This window comes from Ursus americanus, chromosome 17 (assembly GCF_024610735.1).
Source record: "Ursus americanus isolate L20-20 chromosome 17, mUrsAme1.1.p, whole genome shotgun sequence".
Lineage (NCBI taxonomy): Eukaryota > Metazoa > Chordata > Mammalia > Carnivora > Ursidae > Ursus > Ursus americanus.
Window position 1 is genome coordinate 4230016 of NC_142143.1, and position 17467 is coordinate 4247482.

Below are 17467 nucleotides of genomic sequence, written 5' to 3' on the forward strand. Positions count from 1 at the left end.
TATCTTCAAAGTCAGCCTCTCTTCTGGCAGCTCCGCCGCTGCTGGAGCCTCCTTTTGGAAGCATGCACACTGGACCCTGTTACTCTGTGGCCCACAGCACCCCAGGACCTTTCCTGGTTAAAGTCCAGTGGATCTTTCCCTGCCACTTCACCCTGTGCGGTCCCATTGCTCTAAACACCTCGCACATAGTGAGTGCCCGTGTTAGCTCTTACAGCAGCTGGACCTGGCGGCTCAGCGAGACACAGACCCCTCAGATGCCACTCTCTCTGGGATGGTCCTTTGCAGGGCTACGTCTGCCCCATCCCTGCACCCCCGGTGCCCACGGCACCCACGACACCCACGGGGGCTCCGGGAACACTCTGCGAGCGGAGCTAGACAGAGTAATGTTCCTCATACACGTACAAGGGAGACAGAGGTTGCATGCGTGTTTGTCCTCGGGAGAAAAGTGAGAGGGGACTTCCAGAACACGGAGTGCATTGCTTTCTTTACTAAATACGACTCTTCACAGTTACTGCCTTTCAGGTATAAATGGTGCCTCTTTCATTACCGACTTCTTGTATTAAATTGTGTGAAATAATCTTCAGTGGGTTGATTTGTACAGATTTCCTCCATATATTTTTTCCTGATAATAAGACAAGGAGAAAAACAATCAGCAAATGCCTGGTTTCCTGGTTTCGACACACGGCGTGGCCATAAAGATATTTGTTGATCCCATCGGACTCCCCTCAGATCATCTCTACTGCTCCTTTGGGGCCCCAACAGAAGTGACCGGCCAACAGGAGACCCACTGGGAAACACACCTGATTGCAGAAAGTACGGGTGGGTCTCTGCCAAGTCCAAGCCAAGAGCTTGACGAACAGACAGATAAATAAGTAAATAATGTGGTTTTTAACAAGTTCACCTAGGGATCTGCATTTGACGTGTTCTGTAGGCGGAACTCTGAACGACTCTTGGTGTCTGTCGGTATGACGAAGAGACTCCAGCTTGCCCTTGGCAGCCCGGGAGACCCCTCGCTGCACTGGGCCACCGCCACTGTCGTCCCACCATGTCTGAGCCACGCAGCCTCCTGGGAAACGCCCTCCGACTCCCCCAGGCCCCCCAGTGCTCTCTGTGTACTCCATCACCAGCACCCACGGGAGGTCCCTAGGGCCCGCAGGAGCACCTCCCGGGGAGGGTCACCTGGCTGCCAGGACCAGCGGTTTCCAAGCATTTAATTTCTGGCCTGTGGCTCTCAGCCCTTCTCCCCTTCCTGTTCGGATTCTATACCAGGAGGGCTGTGCCGCCCAAGCCACTGCTGCGAGGGGGCCTCCTGGGAGATCCACAGCAAGGGCCCTGGGCGTCTGGGTGGGAAGGACTCGGGGAGGGTGGGTCCACACGGCCTGCCGTGACCCTCCCCACGGCTCAGCCGGATCTCCGCTCCGCCGTCCCACCTGCTCCTCCACCCCAAGCACTCCTCCGGCGTGCCCCTCGCCCAGGCCCTCACCGCGCACGCTGCTCCTTGGCCAGGCTGAGGTTGTTGCAATCCAGAGCCCTGCGCAGGTCGCGCCGCTGGCGCTGCTGCTGGCGCTCCATGAGCAGAGCGGCACGAGCCGTCTGTACCCTCCGACGGTCCCAGTCCATGTCTCGCTGCCGCTCTTCCTCCTGAAGCCTCTGGAGGGAGGAGAGGTGACTCACCACCACCCGTCCCCAGACCCAGAAGAGATCCAGGGGATCATCTAGGAGAATCGGCCTCTCATCTTATAGCCGGGGAAACTGAGGCTCGGGGGGGGGGGCAGGTCAGTGAGCAACGTCAAGCAGGAAATCAGAGGAGACCACCCCTACCTGCCATCATTCCAGGTGGCCCAGGGGCTTCCCACACTCGGAAGGTGTCAGCTGGCCCTCTGAAGCCTGCAGGGACAGCCGAGGCAGTCCCAACAGCAGCTGCCATCCCAGGGCTCCAAATGCAGGGCCTCCCACCCAGGATGCTACCAGTGGGGTGTGCTGCCGAACACTGGGATCACCTGGTTGCTTCTAGAACATACCAAAGTGACAGCCCACCTGACAATGGGCTTGTGATCTTGGAGGTGGATTTCTGCATCTCAGCTCATTCCCCATGGCCTTCCAGATCCCTTTATAAAAGCCACCAAGGCTTAGAAGAGGAAACTGGATTAATGCAGAGGGAAGGGTTCAGTCCCCCAAACGTGAGTTTTATCAGCCGTCCTGAGTCTGAATTACTTTGTCAGCTCGCCTTCCTACAGGCAAAAGGAAGCAAAAGCAGGTGGGCCAGGTCCGAGGATGGGCACACCTCCTTCCATTCCACGGGTTTCAGGGCAGGGCTCCCAGCCACCGGGTGAGCAGGGCTAGTGTCCAGGGGCCCCGCAGACCTGGGTCCACAGGCCACCAGGCACAGATGGGCTGGCAGAGACCCCGGCCCCCACCCAGGGACTGAGCCGAGGCTGGCGCCTGGTTTTGTCACCTACCGGGTGAGTCATTTCGCCTCTCTAAACCTCACTTTCCTTTCCTGTAAAGTGAGGCTGCTCACAGCTGCCCGAGTCATGATACAAGATGCTTTCGTCAAGGATACAGAATGCCACGGGGACATACTTGCCCCGGACTCAGAGACAGGCAACCTAACTATTCTTTGCATGATCTCAGTTTTCCAACCCGTCTCCCTATGTGGAAGAGGCGGCGGGAGGGAAGGGCACCGGGGGGCATACAAGGGTGCAGGGCGGGGCAGTATTTATGAGTGGTGAGACCTATTGGTGGTGTTTTTTCCCTGTTTTTCTGTCTTAATTTTCTACAAAGATTGAAAATCAGATAAAAATGCTGCTTTCTGGACAGATGGTCGACCTTCCTTGCCAGACAGTTGGACTGAATCTCAGGAGCGAAGGACAGACAGAGCAGGGCCTTGCAAGGGGTCCAACAATCCCTGCATCTGATGCCAACCTCGGGGCTCTTCCCACGTTGGGCTACTTCCCTGCCTCACTCCCTGGCTGCCCCCCAGTCCTGCTCCCACACCCCCGCTGCCTCTCCCACACACTTGACCTTCTGGGCCTGGAGGAGAGCAGAGAGGGGAGCCATCCCACCTGCTCCTCATTCCCTGAACCAGGCTGCTGCCCCTCCCCCATACTCACCTGACCACGGCACCTGCCATCCCACCCAAGGTGGTCATCTGCTGACCCTGGGGCAACCCCGCCCATTCTGCAGGCCTGAGAACTTTCCTTTCCTTGGTTTCTTAGGCATTCCCCCTCCTTTCCAAAGACCAGGTGCCAACCCATCAGCTGTCACCCCCTGGGCATAGCCTACCAGTGACCCTCGAACTCCAATGGGCATCAGAACCCTGGGGGGGCTTTACCGGCCACAGACTCTGGGCCCTGCCCCAGGGTTTCTGGTTCAGGAGGTCTGGAGTGCGGCCTGAGAATGTGCATTTTTCCCAAGTTCCTAGGCAATGCCCATGCTGCTGGTCCAGAGACCCCACTTTGAGAGCTTCTGTCCCCATCTTGTCATTACCAAGAATGCCAGCCTTCCTAGTGTCACCGCCTTCAAGAGTCCTAATCCCTACCATTCTGACCTGCCTCTTCTGCCCTCTCTCCAGTTCCCTGATGGCCACAGTTACCCCACCCCTCACCCCACACCGGGCCCTCCCACCCACTGACCACACACTTTGCACTGTCCTGGCATTCTTTGTGTCTTCGTCAACCTCCTTGCTCAGCCCAGAGTCCATGGCTGACACCCCCTGGCCGACTGGCAGATGCCCTCGCTGCCCTTGAAACTCTCACTTGGTCAGACTTGTTGGCAGGCCCTGAGCACGGTCCCCTTACAGCTAAGCGTGGCCAGGGAAGGGCGCTCACTAGGGATACTTCCAGTTCATGACCTTCAGCCTCCAGGAGACCCCTGGCTCTGCCTGGCCATCCTGCCCTCTTCCCCTAGGCCATTCCTTTCCAGATCTCCTAGATGACCATTAGCACCTGGTTCTCTGTCCTCAAATCGCCAACCGGACCCCTTCAGCCTCAGCTGCTGACCTCCCTTCCTGTTTCCCCACAAGCTGCCGCACTGACACGCCCCGCCCCCGCGGCCAAGGATGATCAGCTTGGGCTCCTACCCACCCCAAGCCTCAGCTAGGGCTCCCAGGGCCTGGCCTTGTGCTCCCGCCACCCGGGACACGGGCTGCAGCAAGTCCCCACTGGCATCAATTTCCCCCTCTACTGCGTCGTCCTCATGGAATGACAAGTATGCTATTATTTCTATAATCAGAAAAACCAAACAACTTTCTCTTGACCCCCTGTCCCCACCAGCTACCACCCCTTCCCTGCACCCTTTAGAGCAAAACACTTTGAAAGTGTTGTCGGCACCTGTGGTCTCCACTTCCTTCCTGCCTGTGACCCTCTGTCACCCCACCCCTCCTCCAAGGGTGCTCGAGATAGAGGCCCAGGGACTGTCACCTGGGTCCTGCATTCAGCCGGCAGCCCAGCGGCAGTGACTGACCCGGGGGCTCCCCTTGCTGGGCCCCTCCTCTCTCTCTGGCTTCCCCTTCTCCAGCCCCTTCACTCTTCATAAACGATGGTGGGGGTGGGGGCTGTCCCATGACTCAGTCCTTAGATCCCTTCTCTCTGTCTTCACTCACTCCCTGCGTGACCTTAGCCAGGATCACTGCTTTAAATGCGGTCTGTGCAGCCAGATCTCAAGGCCTCTGCCTCCAGCCAGGACCCTGTTCTGCACTCCAGCTGCTGCCTTTACTTGGAGTTTGAGGTAGAAAATATTACTTGCCTCCCAGTAGCCATTTTTCTTTCTTCCTTAATAAAAAAAACTGCCAGCACCTTACTGCCTGGAATAAACACTACATTTCCCGGTCTTTACAATTTGGGGCAACCCTGTGACTAAGTGTTATCCAATGGAATTTAAGAGGAAGTGTCCTGTGAAACTTTTGAGAAGTGTCCTTAGAGTGTTCTTCCTCATTCCTTCTTCCTGCTAGATGGAATATGCATGTGATGGCTGGAGCTCAAGCAGCCATCTCGCACTAGGAAGTGGGAACTAGTTACCGAGGATGGCAAAACATTAGTCAGCGATCATGGAGCTGCCAAACCAGCCCTGGACTATCTTGCTAAGGATTGGGTCTACATGCAAGAGGTAAGTTCTACTTTATTTAAGATGCTGTCAGTCAGGGTTTTCTGCCACGATCAGGCACAGAATCCTAACAGATATAGATGTCTAATGGGCACCGCACACATAACATACACAAAGTTGCACTTGTGACTTCTACTCCACCTACCAACCTGCTCCTCCCACCATCATCCTCTCTCAGGAAATGCCAACTCCATCCTTCTCACTGCTCAGGCCAGAAGGCCTGGAGTAATCCTTACCTCGTCTGGGTCTCATGCCACACCCAACCCTTCAACCAATCCTGTTCACTCTACTTTCAGAAAAGATCCAGAATCCGGCCACTTCTCAGCACCCTTGCTGCCAGCACCCTGGACCCAGCCGACACCATCTCTCACCTTGACCACTGCAACAGCCTCCCCCACGATCCCTCTCCCCCCCACCCCAATATAGTCCTTCCTCAGCACAGCTGCAAGAGGGACCCTGCTAAATGTAGGTCAGAGCATGTCACTCCTCTGCTCAAAACCCTCCAGAGCTTTCCATCACAGTCCCAGAAAAAGCCAAGTCTTCCCCGTGGACTGCCAGGACCTTGACCTTCCACCTCCCAGACCTCCTCCTACCCCTGCCCTCAGTCCACTCCAGCCAGCCGGCTCCTCACTCTTCCCCGAGCAGGTCAAGCTGGTCCTGCCACCAGCAGTTCACCCTGCCTGGGGGTCCTTCCCCAGATATTTGCGTGGTTTGCTCCCCCCCCTCTTCAAGTCTTTGTTCCAGCATCACTTCCCAGGCTCCTGGTGACCCCCCTCAAACCCCACATCCTCCATCCCCTGGCCCAGCCTTACTCCCACCCAAGCACATCACCCATGTGTGGGGTCATTCGGCTCTCCTCTCCCCCCACCCCACCCAGAACATAAACTCCTTGAGGGCTTCTTCTAGGGACAAGTACAGCAGCAGCTATAACCAGATGCTGGAGGAAGGCAGCAAGTGGCCCAGGGCTACGTCTGCGGGCTCTGTGAGGAGGGGAGGGGGGTGGGCACCAGCTTCTCCTGGACTTGCTGCTTCTGAACCAGGCGGATCTGCTCCAGCTGCTCCTGGGTCATGCCCTTCCAGCGGTCAGGGACGACGCGGTGTGGCCCAAAGGAGCTGGCCGCCTGCTGCGGGTTCTCCGAGAGCAGGTCCCCACGCAGCAGGTTGGAGATCTCAGCCAGGTTGTCTTCTTGTTCCTGTTTTTTCTCTCGAATTTTCCTTTCCAGTGACTCGGTGGCCTGCACAGGGGAAGACATTAAGGAAGATGCCCTCAGTGACCCCATGGGGATTGAGGCACAGGTGGGCGAATCTCATTAGGAGCCCTTGACGGAAGAGTTTGCTAAAGTGCACGTGGGACAGGCGGGGTGGGGGCAGTAGACTCGTCAGGCACCGATGCGGGGAGGTCCTTGAACCCTGGCTGCCTGGATGGCGATGGGCCCGTGGGCTGGGCTGAGGGGGTCCCCACCTAATGGCTGTGTGTGGGAACAGCAGGTATTTGCACTGATTTGCCCAAGTGGGGAGCTGTCTCCCCGGGTTAGGCCACCATCTCCCACTGGCTTGGCTTCACTCACCTCAGGGCAGGGCTCTGTGCCCCTCCCAGTGGCCCCGGTCACCCTTGGACGGCTGGAGGCCACAGAGAGTACCCAACAGAGTGACCCACAACAGTGCTCACTTCTTTTGTTTTAAGATTTAATTATTTATTTGAGAGAGATCTCGCACAAGCAGGAGGCAGAGGGAGAGAAAGAATTTCAAGCAGACTCCTCGCCAAGCAGGGAGCCCGAGGTGGGGCTCGATCCCAGGACCCTGACATCATGACCTGAGCCGAAATCAAGAGTTGGACACTCAACTGCCTGAGCCACCTAGGCGCCTCAAGGCCCCAAGACTGAGACTGGGGAGTGTTTCCCACCCACCCCAGCATGAGTTAGCCCACTCCGGCCGGCACAGGGCGCTGTCATCATTATCCCCACTCTACAGATGACAAGACTGAGGCACGTGGCTGGCTTTTCCAAGGCGGCAGACGAGAGCCGGGTCTTGTCCCCGCACCGCTGGCTCCGGGGCCGCCGCCAACCCTGACACCACAACACACGTCTGATGAAAGGAGCGGCCGTCACCTCCCTGAGGGACACTCTCCAGCGTGTGCCTCCCCTGCTGAGCGGGACTGGCCTGCTGGGAGTGTGCTCTCGAGGACAATCACCCAGACCTGTGTAGCAGTACTCCAGGCCAAGGGGCAGAGCCTAGCTCTAGTCCGAAGCCAAAGGTGCAACAACACGGTTTCCAAAACACGAAACAGAAGCGGTCCCCAGCAAGAGGGCTACTACGTAACCTGCTGAGAGAGCCAAGCGAGCGACAAGGGAAAGAAGGAATGAGAGCCACAGTACTGCCGAGACAGGAATTCTCTGCGGGGCGGGAGCAAGTGACCTCTTCTCTTAGGCATTGTCTGCAGAATGAAGGGCAAGGACCAGGTGACGTTGAGAACCTCCTGCAGCCTGCTGGCTGGTGACCTGGGCTCCAGGGGCCTCAGTCTGCCCTTGGGCTCCCCCCGCCCCCAGCCCTGGCCGAGCGCCTTCCTCAGACCTCCGCAACCCCTCCTTGCTGCCCCGTTGAAAACCAGCATTCTCTCTGGTCTCTGGTCCAGCCTCTCGAGGATTTGGATGACCTAAACGTCCCACCAGAAGGGTATTTTTGAGCTTGTGTCTCCCAACTATTTAGTTCACAATGTGATGGTGTTAGATCCTCCAAATAGCATGTACTTCATAACACACACACACACACACACACACACACACGCACCCCAACATGGGGATTAGAAATGATGAGGTTAAACATAAATCCCGGAGCAGGAGTCTCCTTTTCCCTCCCCGCTCCCTGGTGCATCGTCTTTCATGCTACTGCACAGACCACAGTTCTGGTCAACCAGCTCCTGGGCGAAACGAATCGGGGTGGCCCCCATCCCATCCAGGAAGTATAATCACGTTTGAAAAGAAAATCAGGGAAGGGGGCGTCTGATTAACAAAAGGAACAGAGAACAGGGAATGGCCGGGTGAGGAGCAGCATTTGGGAGGAGGTCCTACAGAGTTGGGAGAGGAGGGAGGTGTCAGGAGCTTCCAGAATTGACGCTAATCGTCAGCATCAGAATTGCCCCTGTTAACAAGGGCCGGAGGACCTGTTCTCAGGAAGGACCAGAGCTCTGAGAGGTGAGAGAGAGGAAGTGAAAGCAAGACAAGGTGTCAGAGCAGGCTGGGTGGCATCCGTTCAGGTAGACGTCAAGAATCTGAGGTTTAGAGGGTCAACTGAGACCCCCCCGCCCCCCAGGCTCTCGTGGCCAGTTTTGTTGAATTTCACACCCTGACTCAGAGCTCAGGAGCAGGGATGGGGTCTCACTCACCTCCCTAATTGGGCAGCCCCGGCAGGGCTCTGTCGGGGTGTGGTGTGAGCCAGGGAAGGGCTGAGCCTGGGTACGGGAGGCGGGGGCACCCCCGGGGAAGCGGCCGTGTGTGTGTCCGTGCCCCCCGGATGGAGCCCGGGATGTACCTGGCTCTTGTTGAATTCTTTCACAGCTGCGCTAACAGCCCTTCTGGTAGCACTTTCCAGATTCTGTAGATGCTTGGCTGTTTCATCGAGCTGCAGTCTTGTCTTCACGTAGAGGTCCTCTGAAAAGGAAGCAAAACACAGTCAAACCTCGCCTGCCCACCCGAGCTCCTTCCCAGCCGTGCCGAGCACGTCTTCTTAGCCTGCCCTCATCCACGGAGCAGGGGACTCGGGTAGAGCTCCGGGGTGCGGGCACGGGGTGTTGGCACACTACTGGGAATCGCTGATGTCGGCCCTGGTCCTGGGCTGGGGCACTGATCAATCATCCTCACAATAGGCAAGGGAGCTCTTCCGGGGCGGCGGCGGGGGGGGGGGGTCCCAAGGGGGGTCCCCAGAGGAAGGGGTGTCGGAGGGAGGGAGATATTCATGCAGTCACAGCAGGACTTTGGAGGACAGGCATCCAAACAGCAAAAGCTAAAGACTGAGAGTCAGACAGGAGCAGGCTGCTAGTCCCACCCGGACACTTTCTAGCTCTGTTAACGCGACCTTTCTGAGCCTCCAGCCCTCTTTGCGGAGGCAGGACAACTCCTATATGGCAGGGTCGTTACACGTTTTTTTAAAAAGTCACCGATTGCAAGGTTCTTCACATGGTGTCTGTGCCCCATGGGGTCGTCATTACCTCCAAACACAAAGACCAAACTCTAGTGGTGAGTTAGTGGCCTCTGCCCCCCTTGGACTTCACCTCCCCCACCTCCTGCTGACACAGGAGGCACACACGGACTGGGCCCTTTGCTGGGCACCTAGCGTACAGGTGGGCAAGACGTCAAGGGCTCTTTCTGCCTTCGTGGAACTTATGGTCAGGAGACGAGCAAGGTCATAAACGAATGAACCCCGAAATACATCTGTGGAAGCACATCGCAATAGTGCTCTCGCGGAAAAGGGGACCAGGAGAGGAAGTGCTGGGAATACGTGACTCAGGCGGAGGTGGGTGGGGAGTAAGAGCGCTTCTCAAGGAGGAAGGGACATTGAAGCTGAGGCGGGAGGACAAGCGATTGGGCAGAGAGCAGGTGCAAAGGGTCTGATGGGATTTGCCAGGATCCAGAAGGGAAAGGAAGCCAAGTGGCTGGAATGGAGCGAGTGGGGTAGGGGCCATAAGGTGACACGGGGTGTTGGGGGTGGGTGCTGAGCAGCAGGGCCCTGTAGCCTACAAAGGATTTTGCCTTTTATTCCGTACATAATGGGAAGCCACTGGAGGGTCTTAAGCTGGGATGGAGGGAGTGGAGGTGACATTGTCCAACTTGACATTGTTCCAAAAGTAGCACTCAGACTGCGATGTTGAGAACAGACTGGAGAGGACAAGAAAGAAAATGAAGGACAATTAGAAAGACCTCGGTGTGGTCCCTCCCGGTGAAAAAAAGGTGGTGGCTTGGATCACCGTGGTGAGAGCAGGGATGGGAGAAATGGACGGTTCCAAATATACGCCCGAAGTAGAAGGACAGGAGTTGAGGATGGCTTGGAGACAAGGGTGGCTCAAGGACGACTCCCAGCTTTGTGGCTTGACTAGGGATGGAGATGGCATTCAGTGAGGGGAGGAGGGTGGAGGGAGGAACAGAGCCGGAGAGAAATTCAGGGTACTTTCCAGAATGTAGTGAGGTGCCTGGGGACATGTCCAGGGGACAGCTCAAGGGCCAAATCCAATGCTGAGATACAAGCTCTCAGCCAGAGGTGGGAAAGTGGGCACCTGGGAAGTGGTTGAGATTTATTTTAAGGCCTATGAATGCATTTTCAACAGGTATCTATGTACTAAGAGCTAAAGACAGAGCAGTGAATAAAACAGACAAAATCTCCTGCCTTCATTGAGCTTGGGATAGGATATGGACAGAGGGATGACAAACACATAACCATACAGCATGTCAGTGATCAGTGCTACGGAGAAGTGGATAAGAGAGTGTGGGGATGGGGGAGGGTACAGGGTTGCCATTTAAAATAGTGGTCCGGGAAGACCTCTCTGATAAGATGGCATTTCAGCAAAGACCTGAAGAAGGATAAGGAGCAGGCTATGCAGATATATACAGGGAAATGTTTCCAGGCAGGGGAAACAGTTGGTGCAAAGGCCCTGGGGCAGAAGTGCCTCACACATTAATGTTCTGAATGAGGAAGCCAGGGTGGCAAGGGTGGGATGAATGAAAGGCAGTGTGGTCGATCAGTACAGACTGTGAAACCCTTATTGGTCCTTGAAATGAATCTGGCTTTTATTCTGAGTAAAATGAGAAGCTATTGGAAAGTTTTGAGCAAAAGATCTAGCTTGATTTTTAGCAGGTTCATTCTGGTCGCTGGGTTGAGAAGAGATTACAGAGGGACAAGGGCAGAAGCAGAGAGACCACTGGAGGCTGTTGCAATAATCACACTGAGAGATGTTGAGAGCTTGGTCCAGAACGGTCGTGCTGGGGGCGGAGGGAGGTAGCTGCAATTTGAGATGCTTTGCGGCTGGACCAGGTGTGGCATTTGAGAGAAAGGAAGGAATCAAGATGCCTTGGGGTTGGGACCTAAGCAGCTGGAACAGAGGAGTTCCCATTGACAGAGGTGGAAGGTCAGCTTTGGGGGGAAGGTCAGTGTGTCTTGTATTGACGTTGATAAGTTTATTAGACACCCAAGAGCAGATGGATGTCGGGAGGTGATTGGATGTATGCTTCTGGATTCAGCGAGGAGTCCAGGCTGGAGATGTAAATTTGGGGAATGATGGCCTATGGCTGGTATTTAAACCCATGAGACTAGCTGAGACCGGCACGGGAACCAGTGTGGTTGAGAGAGGAGAGGCGCAGAGGGCCCCGGTGAGCAATGACATGTGGAGGTTTGGAAGGAGAGGAGAAAATAGCAAAGGGCCTGGGGAGGAGCACCAGGCTGACAGTGTGTCCTGGAAGCCAGTCGAGGGGAGTATTCCCAGGAGGAGGAGGTGATCCCCGATGGCACAGGCTGCAGATGAAAAAGAGGTCTGGAAATGGAGCTTGGAGGGGCAGTGTGGAGGTCCTGGTGATGGTGGCCAGGCAGTTTCGGGGCAGGGAGAGGGCAGAGGTCTGGTGGGGATGGGCCATCTGGGGAGACATCGCTCCTGGAGAGCAGAGAGAGAAGAGAAGAAGGGGGGGGCGCTGGGAGGAGGGCGAGCTGCCCAGGGAGGCTGCAGGGAAACCACTAGAGAGGCAAGGCTGGGGGCGGAGTGAGGGGGCTGGGGGCGGGGGTGGAGGGCCTCGCTCCCTGTCACAGTCCCCGTTTGGCCTTCACCAAAGCACTTCTGTGTCCTGTCACCCCACTGGCACGTGCATGAGAGCAGTGACACTGTCCACTCTGTTACCGTGTCTTGCCGGCACGAGAAGTCACCGGAGCTCAGGAGCTGCTGGGAGTCCCCGCGCAGAGGCACTGCTAAGCAGAGACGCTGGCCGCCCAACGGCCCGCAGCACGTGCTCGCCTCGCAGCGTCCTCCAGGAGAGAGCTGTTTCCCGCCTTTGGAGACCTTGCCAGAGAGGATCCCTGGGCCTGGGGGGGTCCTGGTGAGGGCAGTGAGCACGGAGCTCATGGCTGCACCCCTCAGACCCTCTAGGAACGTCTAGCACAGCCCTGTGTATTCCCCACTGCCTTCCCAGCAGACTGCAAGCACCCCGAGGGCAGGGCGCATTCTTGGTTACCCTGGCTGGAGCCCGGGCACAGAGAGCAAGCTCAGAGCTGGTTTCCTGCTAAATCCTGGAAGGTGGGCCCTTTCTCCTCATGGCCAACGTAGCACGTTAGCTGGACTTAAGAGACAAAATGAAGCTGGGGAGAAGAGCAGGGTGCTGATCTGTGGAAGAAAGTGTTGAGACCAGTGTGTCCTTCGCGTTGCATTACCTGCACATCTCTGGTAGGCGCGGGCGTTCTCCCACTCCCTTTGCTGCTGCAAGGACCATTCTCGGCTTTGCTCCTGCTGGAATTTCTTCCTCTCGCAGAAGTTTAAGTCCTCTCCCATGAATCTCTGCATTCCTGATACCGTATTCCGAATATCATTATCTGACTGCCTAGCGGGAAGATCTTTCTTAAGGGCTAGGGGGTCTGATAGGTCAAATTCACGGCGTGTTTCTGGCCTCTGGAAGTGCTGTTGGAAGTCATTGATGGCTTTACAGAGGCTTTTCCTATCTCTCCTTTCCCGGCCTTCCAATATGCACGCGATTTTGTCATTTTGCCTCATTTCAGCAGCTGGAAGAAAGAGCGTATTGGTAAGATTAAGATTCCGAGAAAAAATAAATTTGAATCTGCTTTAAAAAATAATTTTTGGTGATTCTAAAAGTAATATAAGCCTCTGAAAAGGTAACACAACTATCAAAGAATCAGTATTCTGAAATATAAATAACCTACAAATCAGTTTAAAAAACCAAACGGGGAGGCCTGGATGGCACATTTAGTTAAGCAACTGATGATTTCGGCTCATGTCATGACGGGTCATGTCCTGGAAGTTCATGGGGCTGGGGCGCTTGGGTGGCTCAGTCCTTAAGCGCCTGCCTTCGGCTCTGGGGTGATCCCAGGGTCCTGGGATTGAGCCCCGCATCAGGCTCCCTGCTTCACTGCGAGCCTGCTTCTTCTTCTCCCACTCCCCCTGCTTGTGTTCCCTCTCTTGCTGGCTGTCTCTCTGTCAAATAAATAAATAAAATCTTAAAAAAAAAAAATGAAAGATCATGGGGCACCTGGGTGGCTCAGTCCTTAAGTATCTGCCTTCGGTTCAGGTCATGATCCTGGGATCCTGGGATCGAGCCCCGCATCACGCTCCCTGCTCAGCAGGAAGCCTGCTTCTTCCTCTCCCACTCCCCCTGCTTGTGTTCCCTCTCACGCTGCCTCTCTCTCTGTCACATAAATAAATAAAATCTTAAAAAAAAAAAAAAGAAAAGAAAAGAAACCTGAAGATCAATACACTTCTGAAAAGATGACTGGCCTTACAAGATGGGAACCATCTGATAAATTGGCAAAATATTTAAAATGCTTATAATAGCATGTATTAGTAAAGAAATTAGTAAGGAGAGTAAGGAAACTAGATTTCTCATTCACTGCTTGGGAGAGTGCAACTTGGCACAATTATAACTTTGGAAAGCAATTTGCCAACATCCCATAAAACTGAAAACACGCATACCTGATGATCTAACAGTTCTACTCCCATGCATCTCTCACCCGTATACGCTAGGGACATAGCACATCGATAGTCATTGCAGCCTTGTTTGGAAAAAACCTAAATCAGCCATCAGTAGGGAATGAATAAAGAAATTGCAGCCAATTCACATAACAAAATACCATAAGGTAATTAAAATGAACATTCTATATGTAGATCACTGATTAATTTAATTTTATTTTTTAAAAGATTTTATTTATTGGGGCGCCTGCATGGCTCAGTCGTTAAGCGTCTGCCTTTGGCTCAGGGCATGATCCTGGCATTCTGGGGTCGAGCCCCACGTCAGGCTCTTCCGCTGGGAGCCTGCTTCTTCCTCTCCCACTCCCTCTGCTTGTGTTCCCTCTCTCGCTGGCTGTCTCTCTCTGTCAAATGAATTTATTTATTTGAGAGAGAGACAGACAGACAGACTGTGCAAGTAGGGGGGCAAAGTGAGGGGAAAAGAAGCAGACTCTCTGCCGAGTGAGGAGCCGGACGGGGGCTGATCTCCGGAGCCTGAGATCTTGACCTGAGCCAAAATCAAGAGTCGGTCACTTAACCAACCGAGCCACCCAGGTGCCCCATGACTGATTAATTTTAAAAATATGTTGAATAAAAAAGGTTGCAAAAGGACCCATTCAATGTATTTATGGAAGATTTAGGTGAAATTTTGAAACACCCAAGGCAAAATTTTGTATCTTAAAACACACACAAAAAATTTAATATCATCATGAATATGTACATAAATAGTACAATATGACGAGAAACAAGCATGGACATGATATAGCTGCCTGAGGAAGGAGGAAGAGGGAAGATGATGTGGGGGAGAGCTCTATCTAGCTATAGTTATACAAACACACATATACATATGTGGGGTTTATATATATTTATGTATATATTTAAACATTTATACATTTTATATATATATATACATTATAACACATATATCTATAGATATTATCCGTACATATATAGCATTTAATTCTCAAAAAGAATTCTTAAAATAAGATATCTAAAGCCAATTTGGCAAAATATTAACATCTAATCTGCTAGTAGGTATGTATGTGCCCGTCATATCATTCTTGAAAGTTTGAATTATTTTTAAACAGCATATTGAAAAAAAGGTGAACTGTTCAGAAACTAGAGAAGAAAATAAACTTCACTCATATGCTATCATTCCAACATCACCACTGTTTACGTTTTGGCATATTTTCTTTCTGTCTTTTTCTAAGCTTGTTTTTAAAAAAATATATTTTAACATTTAATTGATAGCCATGGTATATACAATTTTGTATTCTGCTTTTTTCTATTAAAAAAAATCCTAATGGGGGCACCTGGGTGGCTCAGTCGGTTGAGCATCTGACTTTTGATTTGGGCTCAGGTCATGACCTCAGGGTCATGAGATTGAGCCCCCAGTCAGGCTCCACACTGGGCGCGGAGTCGGCTTGAGATTCTCTCCCTCTGCCCCTCCCGCTGTGCTTGCTCTTGTGCTCACGCTCTCTCTCTCAAATAAATAAATAAGTCTTTTAAAAAATTAAAAAATCCTTATAAGCTTAAAAAAATGAGCTGGAATTGTTGCACCTGATGTGGGAAAATGAATTCCATTTGAAATTTTGATCTCAGGGCTACCAGGCTATCGTATCTAGCTCTGAGTCAGTGCAGGGACGCGAGCTTGCAGTGTGTGGATGTCATCTAGTGCAAGCAATGGTTCCCTGGAGAAGGTCTGGAACTTTTGAGGAGAGATGGTGTGTGTTTAGGGTTTTTCATACCCAATTTTTAAAGAAAACGGGTAAAAACGTACTTTACCCTCAAAATATATTTCCTACAACCCACATTGAATTCAAAAGCTGTTTTCCCTTTAACAGAGAAAGAATCAGCACATTAAGTTAATCGAGCACAAGCAACTGTGAAATTTTAAAAGGAGGAGTGTGAAAATGACAAGTTTTACATATTTGAAGACATGAGGACTGGAGTCCAGAGGTACACAGCCTTAAACTGCTAGGGAGACTTCAGGAAATGCTCACCAAAAGTTTCATGTCTAGCTTTTTCTGTTGCTTCTTTTATCTTCTGCTCATGAACCTGAACATCCCAAGCTTCTGTGTCTCCCTGGGAAAGGAAAACAAGGGGAGACGAGTTACAGCCAGATATTTTTAGTCAGTCGATGACAATCCTACTTAATTTTTTAAAGCCTTGTTCCACTATGAACTAATTGTCTTAGGTACACATCAGGTCTTTGCATACCTGGATGCTTTTGCTTATAGTTGGTTCTTCAACTTGTCCCCAGAGCTTCCTTCTCCCTTTCTCTTGGTTAATAGAGATCTTCAGAACACAGCTTAGGCAACACCTCCTCTGGGAAGCCCTCCCTGATTTCCTCTCCCAGCCCCAGTCTGTGCTCTCCTGACACCCTGTGCTCCCCTGCCTCACAGCGCTGATTCCACGTCTTTCCCGTCGTCAGCAGTCAATACAACGAGCCAGTCCTCCCCAGCACAGCTGGCGCCGTTCGCGGCTGTGCCTGGATCAGCGGTTTCACCGCAGGGGTTCGCCTCCGCTGTCCCGCCGCCCGCCTCCCGCCTCCCTCGCCACCCCCCTGCACACGCCCTCCCGACCGGGGACCTCACCCCGATGATCCTGTTCCTGGCGTTGAAGATCCGTTTCTGCCTGCACAGCTCGTTGTGCCTCCTCTTGCCCAGAGCCAAGTACTGCTCCAGGTCCCTGGGCTGCGCTAGCTCCATGACTGCAAGTTGCGAAGAAATCCTAAGAGGTTTTTAAGGCACGCGAAACGAAAGGAAAAACACAACAAAGTTAATACTAGCTGTAGCCTAAGCGAGGCTGGTTCCGCTGCCATACGCGCCGGCTTCGCCAATTTTCAGTCCGGCTTTCTGCTACCTCGCGGAGGGCTAGGAGACCGGTTTCCTCGGAGACGTAAACAACCCGGTTGCTTAGGAACGGCGCGGCGCCCCCTGGGTTCTCGCTCTTCTCTCGCGAGACTCCGCGAAGCACTTCCCGCGCTTTTCCTGCGGGCGTGTGGGGAAGACGCTTGAGGCGCGGAGGGCGCAGCCATGGGCCACCTGGAGCTGTTGCTCGTGGAGAACTTTAAGTCGTGGCGGGGCCGCCAGGTCATTGGCCCTTTCAGGAGGTTCACCTGCATCATCGGCCCCAATGGCTCCGGTAACTGGGACCCTGAACGCCTCTGCCCGCCCCGCTCGTCCAGGCCGCCCCCTCTGCCTGAGGGGACGTGAGGGCGGCCTCGCGTACCGGCTCGGGTGGTTGCTGCCCACCGGCCTCCGCCGGCCTCACTCCTCCCCTCGGACCCGCCCTCCTTCGCTGGAACCTAGACCCTCACCCTCTCCTCGGGACCCCTGGGGACCCTGACCCTCACCCTCTGTCCTCGCCGCCAGGTGCCCAGCCTCGTCCTCTGGCGCCCGGCCCCGAGCCCTCTGCCGCCTGGACCACAGACCCCGGCCCTCGGCAGCCCATACCCCAGTCCCTAACCCTCTGCCCCCCACCCTCCGGCACCCGGAGCCCGACTCCACCCTCTGCCTTCGCCGCCAGCTGCCCATCCTCGTTCTCCGCTGCCCAGAGCCCGACCCTCGTCCTCCGCCCCCAGTCCTCCACTGCCCGACCCTCATCCTCGCCACCAGGTACCTACCCTTGCCCTCTGCCCAGCCCCCAGGCGCCCAC

The 17467-nt window shown here is 54.0% G+C and overlaps 2 protein-coding genes across 2 annotated transcripts in view; one reads left to right on the plus strand and one right to left on the minus strand.

Moving 5' to 3' along the window:
* Positions 1-543: 543 nt before the first annotated feature.
* On the minus strand, positions 544-16518 carry RIBC2 (RIB43A domain with coiled-coils 2). Its single transcript, XM_045780196.2, has 7 exons — positions 16405-16518; positions 15811-15892; positions 12505-12849; positions 8632-8750; positions 6111-6338; positions 1484-1650; positions 544-622 (listed from the first exon to the last, which is right to left on the minus strand). Exons 1-7 carry the CDS (start codon positions 16516-16518, stop codon positions 544-546), a joined length of 1134 nt encoding a protein of 377 aa, XP_045636152.2.
* Positions 16519-16845: 327 nt separating this feature from the next.
* The window catches only part of SMC1B (structural maintenance of chromosomes 1B), a 77215-nt gene continuing 76593 nt past the window's right edge, over positions 16846-17467 (plus strand). The window contains exon 1 of the mRNA XM_045779628.2: positions 16846-16954. Coding sequence (XP_045635584.1) covers positions 16846-16954 — 109 coding nt within the window. The remainder of the gene's footprint in view (positions 16955-17467) is intronic.